Below are 21608 nucleotides of genomic sequence, written 5' to 3' on the forward strand. Positions count from 1 at the left end.
TCTGGTACATTACTTGTCACAGTTCTGTTCTGTTTGTTTTCTGTTATTACTGTTTTCCTTTCTGCCTGAGTTCGTTATTAGTTACTATGGTTCCTCATTTGATTAGTCATTTGTTCCCTGTAAATAAATGCCCTTGTATCATTAGTGAGTTGTCCAGTCCTTTCAGTGTATCACTGTTGTTACATTGCCTGCTATCTTCTGAGTTAAGTTGTGTGGATTATTTATTAAAGACTTTTGAATCTAATCATCTTCGTTGTGTGTTCTAATCAACCGGTTTGTGACACCTATACCATTAAAGGTTCAAATTAACTGCTTTGTATACAATTAATATACAATTTATATAATTAGGTTTTTATAATAATATAATATTTTTAATGATATAAGAGTAAAAATATAATGAATATGTAATATGCCTTTAGTGCATATATTTAACAAAATGCTCCTCTCTATAGAGTTCATTACAACAAGCTAGTCACTGAATGGCTTTCCTGAGGTAAATGTAACATTATGTGTACATTGTTTACAAGCTGTTTTACGGACATCTTTCAGCAGTTGAAACACTGATTGAGCAATTACATGAGACAAATTTCAGTAACTTTCAGTAAGTTGTACTGTATCTTTCAGTTTCAACATACCCTATATGGTGTTCATTCATGTTTATTTCATAATATAACTAGTAGTAAAGAGGAAGAGATGATCAGTTCAACTGCTGCTTGAACTGAGGCGCTACAGTGATCTGTCAGGCCACATTAAAGAGCGCCAAACAGTATTTATTGTTTGAATAATGTAATAATATGTTCCCATTGGCCTCTGTCCATCATGGCCTCCTAATCATCCCCATATACAGAGGTGGACAGTAACAAAGTACATTTATTTGAGTACTGTACTTACAGTATAATGATTGGCTTCATCACTCTGTCTCCTCTCCACCAGTAAGCTGGTGTGTGGTGTTCGTTCTGGCGCAGTATGGCTGCCGTCGCATCATCAGGTGGATGCTGCACATTGGTGGTGGTTGAGGAGATTCCCCCTTCCATATGTAAAGCGCTTTGAGTACCCAGAAAAGCGGTATATATAAATGTAAAAAATTATGATAATGACAGCATGGCGAATATAGCCTATATACACTCATAATATATAGAACATAGGCTACTTTTTTAGTGGTCGTAAAGTAATTACTTTTTTCAAAATAACTAAGTAGGCTACTTACTCTCAAGAGAGCGATTTCGGACGCTGAAATGTGTGAGAGTTGGTAGCCCTTATACCAGTCATTAGAGTAGGCTAGGCCCTATCAGTAGACTGTCTGCTTAAAATCATATCTTTGCAACATGCCAACTTAATTCTAACCCGAACCCTAAGTCCTAACCCTTACAGTCTAATATGACTACTCAAATTGAGAGTTAGTTGACGTGTAGTTGCAAAGTTTCTTATAGAATGAATGTCTAAAGTGGACCATCTAAATAAAGGGTAATATAGTATACATATAACATAATTCGATCTGTGAATTAAATTGGCCTGTAGTAGCCTAGCCATAATGTTATGAGTTTAGGTAGCTTTACATTTGTTTAACGAAATGGAAACGGTTGTTTGCATGTTAAAATAACGTTTGTGAAAGTTGAGTTTACTGCGGGTGGAGGGACAACGGGTCATGTGACCCATCAGTACTAATTGACAGTCGCTCCTCTCATTGCTGTCACTGCTCGAGCACTGCGGCCGCGAGACTGGAAACCAACACGAACGAAAGAGAGAGAGACACACGAGATACTGAAGAGTCTCAGAAGCAAAACTTACGCTCAGAAGCCGAATATCACAAGTTACCCATCAAATAAGAGAATATAACGGTTAAATGATGAATCAGATGGAGCTTTCAGTGCCATATGATAATGGATATGAACCGGAGGACTACATGTTGCAGGAGGATGAATGGGACCGGGATTTACTGCTGGACCCAGCATGGGAAAAACAGCAACGAAAGGTAAGAGACAGTTCGGTCCCAAAACACCACAGAATAAAAGCATTCTTTGCACTTTCCTATTAGCCTATTATTATTATTATTATTATTATTATTATTATTATAATGCTTTACAGATAATAAGTTAAAAATATCACCAAACTTTTAAACTAATTCTACATTGAAGCTTTACATAAAGACTTTGATGTTTTCATTTTGAGATTATTATTGTTAATAATTTAATTAATATATTTAATATATTTGTTTTATCATTTAAAACGGCGAGTTAACAGTTGTCTGCAAAGGAATTCCGTCCCGCTATGGGCTCAGTAGTCTGTTAGTGTCACGGAGGGAGGGGTCTGGTCGTCGGGAGCGCGCGCCAGGATGGATGCTGCGGGTAGCCTACAGATTACCGAACTAACAATAGCGGCCATGTGTGTCTGTTGCTGATACGATTGGAATGCGGACTGTCAACAGATGCTTCCAACACAGGATGACGTCCTTGGGATTAGAATGGATGCAGGGGCTAATTTTAACTCCACGACCAAAAGGCATTATAGTAGCCTAATCCGGTGTCCTTGGAGGGGAATTCTTGTATAGGCCTATATAAACAGCACCTTTTCCATTTTGTAGTCTATAATAGTGTTTTTCAGAGAGCCTATATTCTGAATCGACGTGGACAGATAGGCTACTTTTTGACAGGTATAATAGATTTCATATTAGGCTATGTTTTAGATTTGGCCTATAATACATGGTGTATACATGAGATCATTTTGACAGTATTGATGGTCAGGGTTGTAAACACACGGGGATTCCTTATGTGGGATTTAGTTTTTTAGGGTCTCTGTGTCTTAAGTAGGTGATCTTAAACCCTCTGCTTTATCTGAACACAGTCAGATTCACAGTTTTAATCCTTTTATAGACTAAATCCACATGTGGAATTGCCTGAATTATTCATTAATTCTCTTGATGAAGCAAAGAAAAAAATGTACATTGATTGTCATGGCTGAACACTTTCTGAATAAATTTAGTCAGTTTATAAGTGTTTAATCTGTAATGTTTTTTTATTTTGAAGTTCCAAACATGTTTGGTGATTGAAAAATGATTAAATCCAACAAAATATCAGACAAACCCATTCAGTATTTACGACAATTTTAGGTTAGCAAAAATATAACAGTGCCTCAGTGGTCTTTTTTATATATATTGTAGCCTATAATATACAATGTAGCTCATTCAGTAAATAAATAGGAAGGAAGGAAGTCTTAATCTGCATTTAAATCCTCAGTTTAACTTGGCTGGTTTAATAAAATGTGGTTGCTTGTCCAGTTGGATGATAATAAAATTAATTTAGGCCTTAAATTGAACCTCGTTCACTTAGCAGATCTTTTCTTGTCAAATCAACTTAGATATTTATTAATTCTGAAGCTTAAATGTTAGATGGAGACTGTCTAATCACTCTTTCTTATTCTTCCAGAGATCATCATTCCACAGGCATGTTACTGTGGACACACCCTACAGTTTTACAGAATGACTGAAATTCTTTCCTCTCCGATTAGATGAAGCAGCAATGCGATAAACAAATGTGTTATATGCAACGCATTCTCACTCGTATCTCTCATCTCAGTGTGAGCTACTTCATCAGGTCCCTTATCGGAAATGGACTCTGTAGAGAGCTAAATTTACACTATTACCTCGCAAGAATGCACTCTGGGGTCCAGTAAAGCTTTCATTGGCCCAGCAATGACTGTGGCAGGACGGAGCAGGCTTTCAGGGATTAAAAATATACATTTTGAGTCCAAAAAATGGCCAACGGGTAGCAGTTGATTTGGGAGTGGGCAGCAGTTCAGCCACATTTTGTTCTATAAAAAAAATCTTTCCAGCATTCATTTTTGCATAATAGCATTTAAGTAGCTTTTATAGACATGACATGTCTTAGAAAAAAAACATTACTGGTGTGCATCTTGAGACAAAACAATGGCAGTGACATATTTTAAGATATGTCAGTGCAGGTGGCTTTCAGTTAAAACAGCTCAAACATGCATTTTAGTCTGGGACTAGGTTTAAGCCTTGTCTGTGTAACCGGGGTATAGTAGTAAAAGGCCTGAAGCAGATATTCTGAAGTCATTGTGCTCAATAGTAAATGATACATATAAGGGTGGACTAAACACTATAGACAAAGTGTTATTCACTGATGCTGATGTGATGTCCTGAATTTTAAGCGTCCAAATCCTTTAAAAGTGGTTCTGGAAAGCAGTCATAGGATGATAGCAGCTGGCAGTATTTAGCTATGTAGCTTATTGTACATGTAGTTAAGTGTTGGTTATTTCTGGAGGATGAACTCATCAGTATAACTCAAGTGTAGATACAGTGCAAGTGTTTGTTGGGGAATTTTACAATGCCAATGTTGTTCTGTTGTCTCGTTGATTGGTCTGAGTACACTTCCTGTTCATAATTCAAAGATTATTGATTAAATAGCCTAACGGAATAATCGAATCTCTGCTATTGACAGTCACATTTTGTTTTCGTTTTCCTCACATATTTTTTTATATAGAGTTTGAGAACTAGTTGAAGAACTACCTACTACCTCATCTCTTGGCATAGACGAGTAGTTTCATTGGCACTGTCCTTTGTAGTCACCCATGCAGTGAGGTTTTGACCTTAAAATGGTGTCAAAGGATTTCATTGTATCACAACAAACCTGGTAAGACTTAACAGTCTTATGATCAAATCTGGTTTACTGCCACACATTTGGCTAAGTGACACTATTCACAGTGTGGTTTTGTGCAAGGATTCTGTTAAAGGTAGCATTTTAATGCATAAATGTTGAGTGTAGAATATATATGCTATGCCAAAAATTGAGAGGATGTGTGTGCAAGTCTGCATGTTTGTATGGTAAGAGTTTCATTGTGAATTTGGAGGATTGTATGTTAAATTACATTGTACTTGTTTCCTAGACGTTCACAGCCTGGTGTAACTCTCACCTGAGAAAAGCTGGGACACAGATCGAGAACATAGAGGAAGACTTCAGGAATGGCCTCAAACTAATGCTGCTGCTTGAAGTCATCTCAGGTAAATTTAATTTAATTCAAGTTAATTTTATAGCGTTTTTACATATTGTTTAAAAGCAGCTTCACAGAAAATGCTATCAATCAGAGATGGGTGTATCAAAGTAATGAAATTGGTTAAGCAGACAGACACAATAAACATGTTAGACAATGATTACTGTATGTGACTGTAAGGATTACAATATAATATTTGACAGTTTTGTATATATATTGAACCAAAGTAAATATGCTGAACCAAATAGTGATATCCACTATATGTACAGTATATATATATATATATATATATATATATATATATATATATATATATATATATACCAACATGTTTTTTATACCAAGCTGTATTTTGTCAGGTGAGAGGTTACCCAAGCCTGACAGAGGGAAGATGCGTTTTCACAAGATAGCCAATGTTAACAAAGCCCTTGATTTCATCACCAGTAAAGGTGTGAAACTGGTCTCCATTGGAGCAGAAGGTATGCTTTATTTTTTAACTTGATTGCTGCTATTTTTGTAATAAAATTATTAGGAGATGCAGGTTATTAATTCTGAATGTCAATTACCATTTTACCATATGTTCTTTATTTTTTTAAATCAGCCCTTTATATATTTAAGCAGTGATTTTTCTGTCACATGTTTGCAGAAATTGTGGATGGGAATGTGAAAATGACTCTTGGTATGATTTGGACCATCATCCTTCGCTTCGCCATTCAGGATATATCTGTTGAAGGTAAAGAAAATAAATCACAATCATGAAATGACACAACATCTGCACAAACAACAGCGTTAAAAGTATGGGGAACACATATTCACTATTAACTATGACGTTTGCCTCAATAAACTCCTAATTTACTGCTTATTATTAGTTAGCAAAGTAGTTAAGTTTAGGTTGGGTAGGATTAAGGGATGTAGAATATGGTAATGCAGAATAAGGCATTCATATGTGCTTTATAAGTTCTAATAAACAGCCAATATCCTAGTAATATGCATGCTAATAAGAAACTAGTTAATAGTGAGAATTGTACCCTAAAATAAAGTGTTACCACAACAGCAAAATATTATTATTATTATCTTTGGCACATTTCACAAACTCAAGAATGTTTAAATCAGTTTATGTCAAAGAATAATCATTTGATTTATTACAAAAGGTGCATACAGAAGATTGCAATTCCACGTCTTTTAAAAATCTGTAAATTCCAAATTAACAATTTATGGTAAACTTAAAAAAGCATAGTATTTCTGTGCTATAGTGAATTTAATAACTGTATTTAGTTAAAACATTTAAATACAAAACAGATGTTAGTCATATGTGTATGATATAATAATTCCCTATTAATCTTCCAGAAACCTCTGCCAAAGAAGGACTTCTACTTTGGTGTCAGAGGAAGACTGCCCCCTACAGGAATGTCAATGTTCAAAACTTTCATGTCAGGTGAGGCACTTTTTTGCGCGCAAAAATGGTGTTAGGCCATATCAATGTTTTGTATTTTAATATGAGTAACTGATTTGTTCCGTTAGATGAAAAAACAGACACTATTAATTTCAGTTATATGTTTTTATGTTAATTCCAACTTGACCCTGATTCTCTCTCTGGTGAAGCTGGAAGGATGGATTGGCGCTGTGCGCTCTCATCCACAGGCACAGGCCTGATCTCATTGACTACGCCAAGCTCAACAAGGTCTCAAGTGTGTTCCCAGATTAACATTTGACCCTCTGGGACATTAAGTCTAACAGTCCAATCACAGTAGTAAAATAACATGTCTGCCACAATATCCTGATGTTCCCTGTCAATGATATTACTGCACAGATCTGTCTAACATGTTTTTTGGAGGATGAGTGTGCGTGATGACTTTTGTCTGTTCTTCATTCACACCTAATTTATGGCCTGAATGATCAGAAATCCACTATTTCTTTTGCTTTTGTGGCTTCAATAGCTGGAAAGATGGACTGGCCTTCTGTGCCCTTATTCACAGGCACAGACCAGAACTGATTGACTTTCAGAACTTGAAGGTATCATACGTGGTTTATAGTATTGTTGGATGTGGTATTCTGTAACAATATGAATTTAATAGATTAGACATGCTCAATCCTGCTGGACATCTAAATTCCTGCAGTTTAGTTCTAACCAAGGAGCTGTAATGTACCTGGACAAAGCTATGTTAGCATTCCTATTCATACCAGTGGCAGTTGCTCTGGTTGCGTCTAGAAAAGCACTCTATACAAAGTTGAGAGAAATGTTGATAATCTAAAAAAAAAAAAAAAGTTTCTCCTAGTAGTATCCTAATTGTCCATTTGTGTGTGCTATACTGGCTTCTTTTTGTGCTTGTTAGAGTATCAAGTTGTTAGCTTAGCTACATGCTAACTCTATTAGAATCTGTGATAGTTTAGCACTTCACATGAAGAGTGCCATCTGTGTACTTTGTGTGATTCTTTAAAACTGGCTGTCTATCTAGAATGTTTTTCTCGTTCCTTCGGATGGTTATAATGATTTGGAGCGTTTTTGATTAGCTGGTTCAGGTGTGTTTTATGGTTGAAGTTAAACTGCAGAAATGTTGTAGGAGCAGGACTGAGATTCTGAGATTGAAACATGGAGATGTTTTGTTGATAGTAAGAGCGAATTTGTGTCGTTTTTTTTTATAGCTGTAATTAGCAAGTAGCTAGTGTTAGCTTAGTTTACTTAGACATAACATACCGTTCAAACGTTTGGGGTCTGTACGATTTATGTTTTTGAAAGAAGTTTATTATGCTCAGCAAAGCTGCAATTTGTTAGATCAAAAACATTAATACTGTGAAATATTATAAAAATTTTAAATAACTGTTGAATTTTCAGCTGCTATTACTCTAATATTCAGTGTCACATATGCTGATTTGGTGCTCAATAAATATTTCTTCTTATTATTGATGATGAAAACAGTTGTGCTGCTTAATATTTAGTGGAAACCGTGATACATTTTTCCCCTATAAGTTTCTTTGATTCACCCTTGCTGAATAAGATAATTAATTTCTTTAAAAAAAAAAAAAATCTTACTGACCTCAAACTTTTGAATGGTAGTGTGCATACAACTCTTCAGTTGTTATGGTACTCAAGAGGTAATTGGATAAAGCCATTCCATAACTTTTTTCTCAGAGGCCTGTTTGGATTTACAATAATCCTGACCCAGAATAGAACTTGGGAAAGTACTCCACATACCACTAGCACCAGAGCTGTAGTTCTAGTAGCATGTTAGTACAGTGATAGTTAGTACAGAACAGGGTGTGAGGTAAAGGCAGGATATGGGACATTGTTTTAGACATTTTCTAAGTCTGTGTGAATGAGTGGATGTCTACTATGGTTTTAATTAGTTGGATCGGAGCACTGAAGATTAAGGATTTATTTAGCTTGTCAGGGCCAGTCAGTTCAACAGTGAGTGACTAAAAGTCCCCTCACACACACAGACATGCCTATCCCTTTCAGCTGTCACTGACGGCTCCAGGTGAGCTTGAATGGGGTAATCCAGTGTTTAGCATGGACCCCATGGTCCCAGTTTGGACACGAGCATCAGGAGAGTCCAGGACTCTCTGGATCCTCTGCAGCTGCTGATGTCCATGCAATGCAGCTTTTTATTGACACAGAGAACAAAAGCTTGATCTCCAGACCCCTATGCAGGACAGCATTGCATTTCTCTTTCCTTTTGCACAGATATTTTTGCACATATATTGATACTTTTGTTTTTGAAAGAAGTTTCATATGTTTACCAAGGCTGCATTTATTTGATCAAAAATACAGTAAAAACAGCAATATTGTGAAATATTGTATTGTATTGGTATTGTTTTCTATTTCAATATTTTTTATTATGTAATAAATTCTTGCGATGGCAAAGCTGAATTTTAAGCAGCCATTACTCTAATCTTTAGTGCCACATGATCCTTCAGAAATCAGATTATTTAATGAATAGAAAGTTCAAAAGAACAGCATTTATTTGAAGTGTGAGTCTTTTGTAACATAAATATTTTTACTGTCACTTTTGATCAATTAAATGCATCCAATTGCTAAATACAAGTATGATTTTTTCTTACTGACTCCTAATGTTTGAATTATAGTGTAGCTATTGTAAAGGCATTTGTATATTTAAAAGTAAACCAGTATTATAGTATTGTCTTTTTTTTTGCTTAATTCCTTTTCAGATACATTTGAACTAATTTATCATTTGAAATATTTTGAATGTTTTCCCTCTCCTCTGGTGGCACTTGAATACTGACCCTCACTTATGCATGGAAAAGGATTTTGATTTATGTTGACTTGATTTAGTTTTTAAGTGATGTCTTATTTCTTATGTTTTTTGGTCAAGAATTATGCCCTTTCTCTCCTTTTGTCTTTCTGTAGGATGATCCACTTGGTAATCTGAATCTGGCATTTGACATTGCTGAAAAACATCTGGACATCCCCAAAATGCTGGATGCAGAGGGTAAACGAATATTCATCAGTACTCCATATTAGAGCTGCACGATTAATCGTTAAAAGATTGGATATCGATTAAAACACTAACGTGATCACATTCCTAATCGACAACGTCTCGCCTGTGTCTATTAAACCTTTGACAAAATCACACTGAAACATTCAGATCTGCATCAGCATGAAACAGCTTTACAAACAGTCTTTTCATCCACACAGTTTCATTATTTCTGTGTAAGAAATATTCATATTGATCAAAGAAGTACTGGGATACAAGTTTATTGTTTGGATATAAACACTGATTTCTACAGAAGCGATCAAAATAGAGCAAATCACTTTGAAAGTAACTTGAGCTTCAAATGACGATTGTATCGATTACATCGATACATTTATTTGTCATTGAATCATTCATTAAAGATATTTGTTCAAAAACGCTGATTCATCCAGTAATGTGAAGTGATTTTTTAATCAGTGAGTCATTGAATCATTCATTCAAACTTTTTTTTAAATAATTCAATCAGACATTAAACATTTGAAATAGACTGCAGCAAATAACATTTTGTCAGAACCTCTTGTAAATTACCTTATTTTGTTTAGTTGTCTGTTCAGAATCATGGGAGAATCGTGATCTCTGTTTGACGCAAAAAAAAGTAATAATAATCGTGATTCTCAATTTATCCACAATCGTGCAGCTCTACTCCAAACCATTCCAGCTCAATGTAGAGCTTTCAGCCTGTGAACATTAAAAATATCTTCAACAAAAATGTTATGCTGTCAAAAAATTGTGACATAAGACATTTGACACTACCTAAATACTATGAAACACTATGAAAATGTATGGCATCTATTCTGAATAAGGTCTATTCGTCACAGTAGGAAAAAATATAACTAAAATGTATTTTGGTAGGAAACCTTGGGTGCAAATTCTAAATAAGCAACAAGCAACAATTTGCCTACTTGTAACTTTAAAATATTACAAAATTTGGCTTTTGCTCTACAGTCCTAGTTAGCAGTGACAGGCCAGATGAGAGGACAGTCATGACGTATATCTCCAGTTACTATCACACGTTTGCAGAGGCTCAGAAGGTACATCTGATCCCTGAGCTTATTCTAGAAATATTAGTTACACCTGAGTGTATGGTCCCTTTAGTCCATATAGGCCTATCCTCATTTTTAGCAGATAAACACGACTTGTGTTTCCTTGTAGTATTTAAATTTTCCTCCGTCGCACACTATTGCCACCATCACTTCATGTAGTTGTTCCTTAGCTCCTCTCCTCTCCCTGCAGACATCCTGAGCACCCCTAAGCCTGATGAGAGAGCTATTATGACATACGTGTCCTGCTTCTACCATGCGTTTGCTGGAGCTGAACAGGTATTGAGTTTTGTGTGTGCTAGAATGAGAGAATTAGCTATCTTTTCATCTATCTCGCCCTCCGTTCTCACTGTGCTTCTCTCCCTCAGGCTGAAACTGCTGCTAACAGGATCTGTAAGATCCTAGGAGTGAATCAGGAAAATGAGAAGTTGATGGAGGACTATGAAAGCCTGGCTAGTGAGGTTAGGAGACATATCTGATACACTCAACACTGCCTACAGACACACATTTCTCTCCTCTCCTCAATATTCCTCTACCCTCCAGCTGTTGGAGTGGATCAGACGAACTATTCCCTGGCTGGAGAATCGTGTGGCGGAGAAGACCATGGTAGAGATGCAGCGGAAGCTGGAGGATTTCCGAGATTACCGCAGGATGCACAAACCTCCCAAAGTGCAGGAGAAGTGTCAGCTAGAGATCAGCTTCAACACCCTGCAGACTAAACTTCGCATCAGCAACCGGCCTGCATTTATGCCCTCTGAGGGCAAGATGGTTTCGGTGAGAGTTTGACCACACACACACACACGTTTTTGTGTTTTATGGTGACTTTCCATAGACATAATGATTTTTTTATATACTGTACAAACTTTACATTCTATACCCTAATCCTAATCCTACCCTTAAACCTAACCCTTACATACAACCTTCTGCATTTTTACATTAGAAAAAAAAAAAAATTTAGAATGGTTTATAAGCTCTTTTCCTTATGGGGACTGAAATTTTGCCCCACGTCACAAATATCAGGTTTAACTATCCTTGTGGGGATATTTGGTGTCCGCAGCGTAGCAAATACCTGGACCACACACACACGCGTTTACTAGCTTTTCATATTTTATTTATTTATTTATTTTAATATGTATTTATTTATTTATTTTTTATATTACTTGGTTTATTTTCTTTTTCAATTGTAATTATGTATTTTATATTTATTTTATGTTCATGCCTGTTATACATTTTTGTATATTTAAACATCTGTTTATTTATTTATGTCAATATTTATTACTTTAATTATTTATTCTTTTATTTGATGTTTATTTGATGTTTATGTTTGTTATTTTTCATTGTATACTTGAAATCTAAGTAGCTAGCTTTGGGGGGCATTTTTTCAAGCAAATAATACAAGCACATCCACATATAAAACTGGGTGTTTGTCTATGTAGGACATAGCGAGTGCGTGGCAGGGACTGGAACAGGCAGAGAAGGGCTATGAGGAATGGTTGCTTACTGAGATCAGGAGACTGGAAAGATTGGACCATCTAGCAGAGAAATTCAGACAGAAAGCTACAAACCATGAGACCTGGGCTTCCGGTGAGTCCTGGACATGAAGTGCTGCCATCAATGAAATATCATCATTCTGTACTGTAAACCACTTTGGATAAACTAAATGATGCTTGATATATGTTTTATGTGCGTTTTGCAATAGGTAAGGAGGAGATATTGAGCCGGAAGGACTACGAGTCAGCATCTTTAATGGAAGTTCGAGCTTTGCTGCGGAAACATGAGGCATTTGAGAGTGACCTTTCTGCCCACCAAGACCGAGTCGAGCAGATCGCTGCGATTGCTCAGGAACTCAAGTATGACTTTTTAGTCTTTTATCCTCTTCAAAAAATACTTTCAATTTTTTTTATTTTTTTTTTTTGCTGAACTGTTAACTGTATACTTTAATCTGTACACTACCATTCATAGGTTTGGGGTCAGTATTATTTTTAAGAAATTAATACTTTGATTCAGCAAGGCTGCATTAAATTACTCAATCACAAAAGTTGCACAACTGCTTTTCACAAAAGTGGCACAGCGGTTTTAAATATTGATAATAAAAAGAAATGTTTCTTGAGCACCAAATCAGCATATTAGACTGATTTCTGAAGGATCATGTGTCACTGAGGACTGGAGTAATGATGCTGAAATTTCAGCTTTGCATCACAGGAATAAAGTACATTTGAAACATATTTGAAAATAGAAAACAGTTATTTTAAATTGTTATTAAATAGCACAATATTACTGTTTTTACTGTATTTTTGATTACATAAATGCAGACATGCTGAGCACAATAGACAAATCTTACCGACCTCAAAGTTTTGAAAGGTAGTGTACAAGTACTTTGTTCTTATAACTAACCTGTCACATTCAGTTACTCGTCACTTTACAGTGTCTGGAAAGCTTCATGTCTCTCACACTGCTTATCCATAGCTAGACACACATATAGACGCACCATGCTTTCAGCATACTTTGATGTCTGAATCACTGGCTTTCTATTTTAGCATTCATTATCTCCCTGCAGGCCTGGTTAAAATATGAGTGTGTGCATGTATTTAGTAAGTGACTGACAGCTTCTGACCTTTATGCTGTCTCAGTTAGTACAGGGTGATATTACTGATAAACTATGGAGCATACTTATAATGATTAGCATACCAACATTCATTTGGACACAAAAAGCAAACGGAAACTTTTTGAAATGTAATTAGCCAATCATAACAGCAGTCTTAGAGGTTCAAAAACAGCTAGAATTAGAGAGAGGGTGGAACGGTCATGAAAATTGCAAGAAACTATAACTAGCAAGCGGTCTACAAGGAAAGAAAATTTTACTAAAGTAGATTATTCCACATCAATCCAAAGTTAGTGAGTTACATCTGTTAACCACTAGAGGGGGACAGACCGAATAGCAAATGCAATATTATGGCCTAAAGTTTATCTCTCTCTATCTTGTTTATCTTAAAGTGAGCTGGACTATCATGATGTTGCATCAGTGAATCAAAGGTGTCAAAGTATTTGTGACCTCTGGGACCAACTGGGCACACTCACCCAGAAACGCAGAGAGGCTTTGGAGGTATGCTATGTGTGTCCCAACCTGTTTTGTACGACAATATTTTAGATCAATCAAGATTTTAAAAAAGCGAAAAGGTTTGAATCTGTGTTTCATTTCTGCAGAGGACAGAGAAACTTTTGGAGACGGTGGAGCAGTTGTTTCTGGAATACGCAAAGAGATCTGGACCCTTTAATAACTGGATGGAAGGAGCCATGGAAGACTTACAGGATATGTTCATAGTTCACACCATTGAAGAGGTCCAGGTACATACCTACTTAAAGAAATGCTTGCACTCTTAAACAAACAGACTAGGCATTGACTTTTATAGTATTTTGTAGTCATAAATACTCTACCATTCAAAAGTTTGGGGTCGGTACGAGTAAAATAAAGTCACTTATGGTCACCAAGACTGCATTTATTTGTGCAAAACACAGTAAAAATGGTAATATTGTTGAATATCATTACAACTATAATAACTGTTTTCGATTTTAATTTATTTTAAAATGTAATTTATTCCTGTCATGACGAAGCTAAATTTTCAGCATTACTCTAGTCTTCAGTGTCACATAATCCTTTAGAAATCATTCTAATATGCTGATATGGTACTCAATAAACATTTCTTATTATTATCAATATTGAAAACAGTTGTGCTGCTTAATACTTTTGTGGAAACCATGATGTATTGTTTTTGCGGATTCTTTGATGAATAGAAAGTTCAAAAGGATTTATTTTGAAATATATATTTATTTCTAACAATGTGAATCTTTTGGTCACTTTTGCTCAATTTAATGCATCCTTAACGAATAAAAGTATTAATTCCTTGCACAAAAATCTTACTTACCCCAAACTTTTATAAAACAAACAAACAAACAGACAAAAATCCATTGTAATCCATTGTGTGTAGACTCTGATAGCTGCCCACGAGCAGTTTAAGGCCACGCTTCCTGAAGCGGATGCAGAGAGGCAGGCGATCCTTGGCATTCAGCAGGAAGTCCTGAAGATCTCCCAGAGTTATGGCATCCATGGAGATCTTACCAACCCCTACAGAACCATAACTACTGAAGAGATTGCCATCAAGTGGGACAAGGTTAAACACACACACTTACACCTTGGTTCTGTTCCATTACAAAAAATAAATAAATAAAAATCTAATTCTAAGCCATTCTAAACACATTTCTGTAATCTTCAAGCCATGATCATGATGTGTGTTTGTGCATTCAGGTGAAGAAGCTGGTTCCCCAGCGTGACAGTGCACTGCAGGAGGAGTTAGCAAGACAGCATGGTAACGAAAGGCTCAGACGCCAGTTTGCTGCCCAAGCCAACCTCATTGGACCATGGATACAGACCAGGATGGAGGTGCGTGGCTTAGCTATTACTTGTGCCAATGTCCACAAATAAGACATGTTCTTTGATATCTATCTATCTATCTATCTATCTATCTATCTATCTATCTATCTATCTATCTATCTATCTATCTATCTATCGTCCGTCTGTCTGACAGGAAATTGGTCGTTGTTCTATGGCAATGGAGGGGACTCTGGAGGATCAGATGACCCAGCTGAAGCAGTATGAGCATGTGATTGTCAGCTACAAACAAAACATAGATAGATTGGAGGGAGACCACCAACTTATCCAGGAGTCACTTATCTTTGACAACAAACATACAAACTACACTATGGAGGTACTCATACACACATTTATTACGCATTCTTTTGCATAATCATTACAGTTCAGTACATTACAGTACTGAACACTGCTGTTAAACTTTTATGGCCAGTAAGATTTATTTATTTTTTTCAAAAGAAATGAATACTTTTTTATTCAGCAAGGACACATTAAATTGATCAAAAATTGCAGTAAAGTTACAAAGGATTTCTATTTCAAGTAAATGCTGTTCTTCCATTCATCAAAGAATCCTGAAAAAATTTATCATGGTTTTCACAAAAATGTGCTGCATGTTTGATCAAATATATGCAGTCTTGATGAGCATAAGAGACTTTCAGAAATATTAAAAGATCTTACCAACCACACATTTTTGAATGTATTGTATATAGAAATGATCTATATCTGACACAACACATTTGATTTGTCACTTGATCCTGGTTTTTACAGCAGTATTTCTCTTTCCTCTGCAGCATATTCGTGTTGGCTGGGAACTCCTTTTAACTACGATCGCTCGCACTATTAATGAAATCGAGACTCAAATTCTGACACGTGATGCAAAAGGCATCAGCCAGGAGCAGATGAATGAATTCCGATCCTCTTTCAACCACTTTGATCGGGTGCTGTACTCGGCCTTTACGTACACTAGCTAGTCTAAACACGTGTCTTGTTGAATGGATGCTATACTAATCGTTATTAAATCATCCTAACTAAACTAAACACTTTACCTCTTAGACTGAGCATTATACAAACATCTGTAAATCTCTCTTATTTCAACTGAGACAACAATTTTATATTTGCTTTTTACACATTCACTTCTTCAGAGGCTTCACAAGGCAAGAGTGGTAATTATCTTTCCATTCACTTTAAGTTGTTCAATAACTGGAACAAATTTAGTTTGAAATGGGAGGTCATTTGCAGTAAAATCAGATTTCAAGATGTAAAGTATGACTACTGATGCAACTTGAGCTAAACATTTTTTTTTTTTTTTTTTTTTTTAAAGCCTCTTATACCTTATGAAGAAATGTTGTGCTGTTTTATCTTTTTATCAATCACCTTTTACTTTTCTTTATTTGAACTAACGTCCTGCTCTCAGGGAGAGAGGGGTAAACTCAGGCCTGATGAGTTTAAAGCATGTCTGATCAGTCTTGGGCATTTAGGAAATGACAAACAGGTATTAACCACCTCTAACTCTTTACCCCAAAATGTAGTTCTTTGCATAGATTTATATATGCAAATTACATGCATTCTCTGGATGGCAGAATATAGTTCTGTATATAGTTCTGATGTACATCTCTTGTGTTTTTTCTTGTGTCTGTGGTTGTGTGCTGTCTCTTTGTGTGTACATCTGTGTGTCTCTGTGTTAGGTGCTGTCTCTTTCCCTACTATACATTGCTTCATTATTCCTACCATGTCGCTGTGCCACCCATGCACCCTCGACCTCTGCCCTTTAACCTTTCCCATGCAGAAGAAGAATAGGGCGATGGATTCTGATGACTTTAGGGCCTGTCTGATCTCGATGGGTTATGATCTGGTAGGCCCTTAAATAAGGTTCATTGCTTACGAACTAATAAACAATTTTCTTAACTAGTATTTTTGTCTTGTTTTCCAGTAAAAATGTCTAAGAAAAATACATTTATTTTACGGTTATTTAAAATTATCATAATTTTTTATTTTGCACATCATTTTAATTTGAAGGTAAAATGTAATAAAAAAATTTATTTTGTGAGGTTTATGCTTAAATTAAGAAGCAACTATTTTGCCAATGATGTCAGAAAAATGAGAAGAGTACACAGTTATGTAATATAAAATAATGTATTAATTAATATAAAATATATTCCATTATTATTTTATACAGTTTTGCTTGTCAAATGCATTTATTTAGTTTCTTAAGGATTTTTAAGATTTACGGATTATATATTTGATTGTAAATATTTTTCAAAATGTTGTATTTACATCAAATTTTTATATATATATATATATAGAGAGAGAGAGAGAGAGAGAGAGAGAGAGAAAGGCCTGATTAGTTTAAAGCGTATCTGATCAGTCTTGGGCATATGTGTGTGAGTGAATTTTAACAGACTACAGTGTTGGGGGAGTGTTTAACTGCTAGAATTATATGTATGTGTGTTTTTCAGGGTGAGGTGGAGTTTGCTCGGATCATGATGCTGGTTGATCCAAACACTTCAGGCGTTGTGTCGTTCCAGTCCTTCATTGACTTCATGACCAGAGAGACAGCAGACACAGACACAGCTGAACAGGTCATCGCTTCCTTCAGGATCCTTGCTGCAGACAAGGTGTGTGTGTGTGTATGTGGGTTATATTGTTTACTTAACCTCAAAGTTTCTCAGAACAGTCTTTTGTAGCTCACATATTCTTTCCATATGCATTATCTGTTGTTTATTGTGTCTTGTACAGCCGTATATTCTGGCAGATGAGTTGAGGAGAGAACTCCCTCCAGATCAGGCCGAGTACTGCATCAGCAGGATGCCCCCATACTCTGGCCCCGGGGCCCTGCCCGGAGCCCTGGACTACACTGCCTTCTCCACTGCCCTCTACGGAGAGAGTGACCTTTAACTCCATCGACACCTCTGACCTTTACAATCCCATCTCACTTGTTAACCAAGTAAATTATTTACCCATCAGAACCACAGCCCCATGAAATGAAAACATGGCAAATAAACAAAATGAACCCAACTTCAATTTTGAATGTCAGTTGATGTATTTTGCTAGACCATTGAAATGAAATGTTTAATAAGCCAATGCAATGGAATGCAGTCTGGAAATGAAAAGAAATTAAGGAAGCTAAAAGAAAGCAATTGAGAGGTTATTTATTTGTGACAAAACCAAAAAAAAAAAAATGTTGTGAATTTTAGAATGACTTTGTTCTGAATCCTATAATTTGTTGAATCTAAGGCCTGGAAAACTATTTCACTCTCCTTTATGTGGGCTATTAAGATACAGAGAACAATCACATGCATGTCACTTATATTACAGCAAAAACAGTAGGTACACTGAAATCAAATAAGATTAATGTTGAGTTTAAATACATTTTACAGTCTTTTTTGTGTGGTAGTGTTAAATCTATACAGTATGAAAGATTTTGCACATTTGAATTATTGAATGAATGAATTAAGAAAGATTCACCCAACCGGCACCATGCTTTCTCAATTTTCTCTATATTACATATATATGCCTGGTTCAAAAAAGCAACATGAATAGTGGCTCTACTCAATTCTTCCACAATATAATTATCATTTGAAACTTTTCTCTAACAGTGCCTGATTTCATATACGGTGTGGTAATAGTTTATATGAAGTAAGAGGAGGTGACCTTTGTCATTCTCAGTAGTGAGTCAGATAGATAAGAGCATCAGCTACTGATTTGGTTTTACATACAATTTTGAATATTGTGGCATTTTTATCAATTTGGTGATTGCAGAAAATGTAAAAGTGTCAGTTTACTATAGGGCTTGTAAAATAAGGGTAGCAAAACCAGAAATTACAATAATATACTGAACTTACAGGGAAAAAAGTACAGTGTGTGAACCTTTAGGAACAATAAACACAGTGTTTAACTTTGTCAAACACAAAAAAATTTCTTGCAACTATAATTAGGAAAAGTAATCTGGGATTGATTGTCATTTTCAAAATGTTGGGAGATTAAACAGTTTTATTTTATTGCCATGATTCATAAATGCACCAAATTCCTAAAGGTCACACTAGTTCAGTGTACAGTGACAGTGTACTTGATTGATTTGTGGTCAGTTTGTTAACCTGTCAAAATCAGTTTTAACCAAGTGATTTGTGAATGTTTGGTGTTGAATTATATGATCAAGAAAGCCAAATATGTGTGTTTTACAGTGACATAAATGAAATAAAGCTTACTTATGAAAAGATCAAGTCTCTGTTATTTTTGTTACATACTGAATGTTTTGAATAAAGCATAATTATTTAATATAGGCATACAATACGTAAATATTTATAATATGTTGCATAATTTAGTATGTTTTTACTTATATATTTAGACATAAATATTTATATAAAATATATATTATATATATATATATATATTAATATTTATAGATAATTCACATTAATTACAGTACATGTTTTTCTATATGCTTTTACTTTCTTCTTTTCTTTATTTCTTGCTTGGTAGCTTTCTCCATTGTAAATACCAAATATGGAGAAGCCCTTTCTTTCCCACTTTAATTTTATCAGATCTCAGCAGCATTATCTCATGATGGGTGGTATCGTGGTCTCCCTGTCCTGGGATGAGTTCAGCACCTGCGGCTGGGTGAGTGGTGTTCAGTCTTCTGGTTCTACACACAGATCCCTGACCTAAAGTACAGCTACATAGTCCCTGAACATGGATATTGGAGAGGCGGAAGATGAAATCCAGTTTCTGCGAACTGTAAGTAAAATGGAAAATAGCATAATGCACATTTGAATGCAATTAATAATTTCTCTATGCTGAACTACAGAAAAACTGACAGAAAAAGGGCTAAATACTAAATTGCAATTGGATTTGTTATTAGATTGATGTTATAGGAACTTATATTACATGTTAACAGATGGGTTACAGAAGAATATATCTGAGACATTTTTTGGCCATGCATATGGATACACGGACTTACTCCACAGACATCATCAATGTTATTTTATGCAATTTCATACTGATGATATGTTTACGCTTGAGAAATCACTCATAACTTTGTGTATTTATCATTAATTGTTGTGTCTGTTGTCATATACAGTTATGAAATACAATGATGTGATTTACAGTGTTTGAATTCTCATTTGAGAGAGTTTGACCCATATCATTGGTGTCTATTTTTACTTTGTGTTATCAGTAACAGAGGAACTGGAGAGTCTGTTGGATGTGTGAGCTATCCACTCTCAGCTCCATATCTCTAAAACAGATAAATGTGCTCTCTCTTTCTTACACAGATACAGTACATGCTTCCACTTATTCACTGTGTCATTTAGTGCATGCATTTGTAACAGTAACGTGCAGAAAAATTATTAATTGTTTTAGATTGTGTTAATTAGAGCCTTAATTAAGCCTTAACTTGGTGTGTTTGTCTGTGTGTGTGTGTGTGTGTGTGTGTGTGTGTGTGTGTGTGTGTGTGCGTGCGCGCATGTGTGTGTGTGTGTGTGTGTGTGTGTGTGTATGTGTGTGTGTGTGTGTGTGTGTGTGTGTGTGTGTGTGTGTGTGTGTGTGTGTGTGTGACCCATTTCTGGTCCCTGAAACACAAATGACAAGCTGGAGGTGTTGGAATTCTCCATTCACTGAATGATACACAGATATTCAGCCCTTATAAGGCTTCTCTGCACCAGTGCAACATAAAACACTGCTGTTCTACACACTGTAAGATGAGCCATGACATTTAATCTAGGATATGGGGCCTTTTATTTGTTTAAAATGTATTTATAATCTTCATTTAACCAGGAAAAATGGGGCTCTCTTATCACAGATATTAAAAAATATGTTAATTTACATAAAACATGGTAGACAAACAATATTTGGTAACACTTTATTTTAAGGTGACATAGTTGCACGTTACTTGTACTTACTATAATAATAACAACAACAGTAGTAGATTATGCATCGTACGTAACCAAGCCATAACCAACCCTAACACTAACCTTAACCCTGTGAGTACATGAAGGTAATTTACTCAGTACTTATTTGTGTAATTAGTACACTGTAACAACATCACCATAATATAAAGTGTTACCCAATATTTAACAAATAATTTCAAGCTGAACAACGTTGCTGATTCATTTCTGATTGTCATTTTTACTTTACTGAGGTTTGTATATTTAGTTTTGGGATGTACATGCATTTATACAAAACTTGAATGTTATTTGTTTGCTTTGCAACACGTTCACTTTTTCAGAAGTTAAAATGTAATAATTACAAAGTTAACTAATCATTTTCTAGAAATGTATAGTTGTCTTGACAAAAAATGTATTGCCTGAATAGGATAATAAATTAGCAAAGTAGTGCTACTGAGGACAATTAATCAAATCTCAATGTATCATGTTGAATTTTCCCCCCTCTCATTTCCATTTCACAGTTTATGGTGCATTTATCCAAGTGTAATTTACATTACAAATATAAAATAAAAGACAGTGGTAGAGCTGCAAACATAATTTGTGACTGTATTTCTGTTTCTACTTGAAGGTGAATGCCATTTTAAGCATTCTTCCATCAAAACCCTTAAAAAAAAAAAAAAAAAAATGTTTATGGTTAGTTCACCCAAAAATGAAATTTCTGTCATTAATTACTCCCCCTCATGTCATTCCAAACCCGTAAGAC

At 35.4% G+C, this 21608-nt stretch overlaps 2 protein-coding genes across 5 annotated transcripts in view; both read left to right on the top strand.

The window, feature by feature from the left end:
• The first annotated feature begins 1685 nt into the window (after positions 1-1685).
• Positions 1686-19179, top strand: actn2b (actinin, alpha 2b). 2 transcript variants are annotated; one of them, XM_082142580.1, is made up of 22 exons: positions 1686-1972; positions 4903-5017; positions 5367-5486; positions 5654-5740; positions 6355-6442; positions 6610-6688; positions 9374-9455; positions 10731-10816; positions 10906-10998; positions 11081-11311; positions 11974-12121; positions 12237-12387; positions 13532-13640; positions 13742-13882; positions 14524-14706; positions 14841-14975; positions 15121-15300; positions 15755-15901; positions 16378-16455; positions 16750-16815; positions 17420-17578; positions 17700-19179. In XM_082142580.1, the coding sequence occupies exons 1-22, from the start codon at positions 1844-1846 to the stop codon at positions 17856-17858; spliced, it is 2766 nt and encodes a 921-aa protein (XP_081998706.1). In that variant the 5' UTR covers positions 1686-1843; the 3' UTR covers positions 17859-19179. The 2 variants fall into 2 exon arrangements, with proteins under 2 accessions (XP_081998706.1, XP_081998705.1); XM_082142579.1 differs by lacking the exon at positions 16378-16455 and having other exon boundaries at positions 1687-1972.
• Positions 19180-19545: 366 nt separating this feature from the next.
• The window catches only part of ryr2b (ryanodine receptor 2b (cardiac)), a 71794-nt gene continuing 69731 nt past the window's right edge, over positions 19546-21608 (top strand). For all 3 annotated transcript variants that reach the window (XM_082144038.1, XM_082144039.1, XM_082144040.1), the window contains exon 1: positions 19546-19697. In XM_082144038.1, coding sequence (XP_082000164.1) covers positions 19653-19697 — 45 coding nt within the window. In that variant the 5' untranslated portion in view covers positions 19546-19652. The remainder of the gene's footprint in view (positions 19698-21608) is intronic.

Source organism: Leuciscus leuciscus, assembly GCF_965113295.1.
Source record: "Leuciscus leuciscus genome assembly, chromosome: 17".
Lineage (NCBI taxonomy): Eukaryota > Metazoa > Chordata > Actinopteri > Cypriniformes > Leuciscidae > Leuciscus > Leuciscus leuciscus.

Coding starts and splice junctions, on each gene's coding strand:
- actn2b (XM_082142580.1), top strand. CDS start 1,844: ATGATGAATCAGATGGAGCTTTCAGTGCCATATGATAATGGATATGAA. Junction 15,902..16,377: donor CTTTCAACCACTTTGATCGG/GTGCTGTACTCG, acceptor TCCTGCTCTCAG/GGAGAGAGGGGTAAACTCAG. Junction 16,816..17,419: donor TCTCGATGGGTTATGATCTG/GTAGGCCCTTAA, acceptor TGTGTTTTTCAG/GGTGAGGTGGAGTTTGCTCG.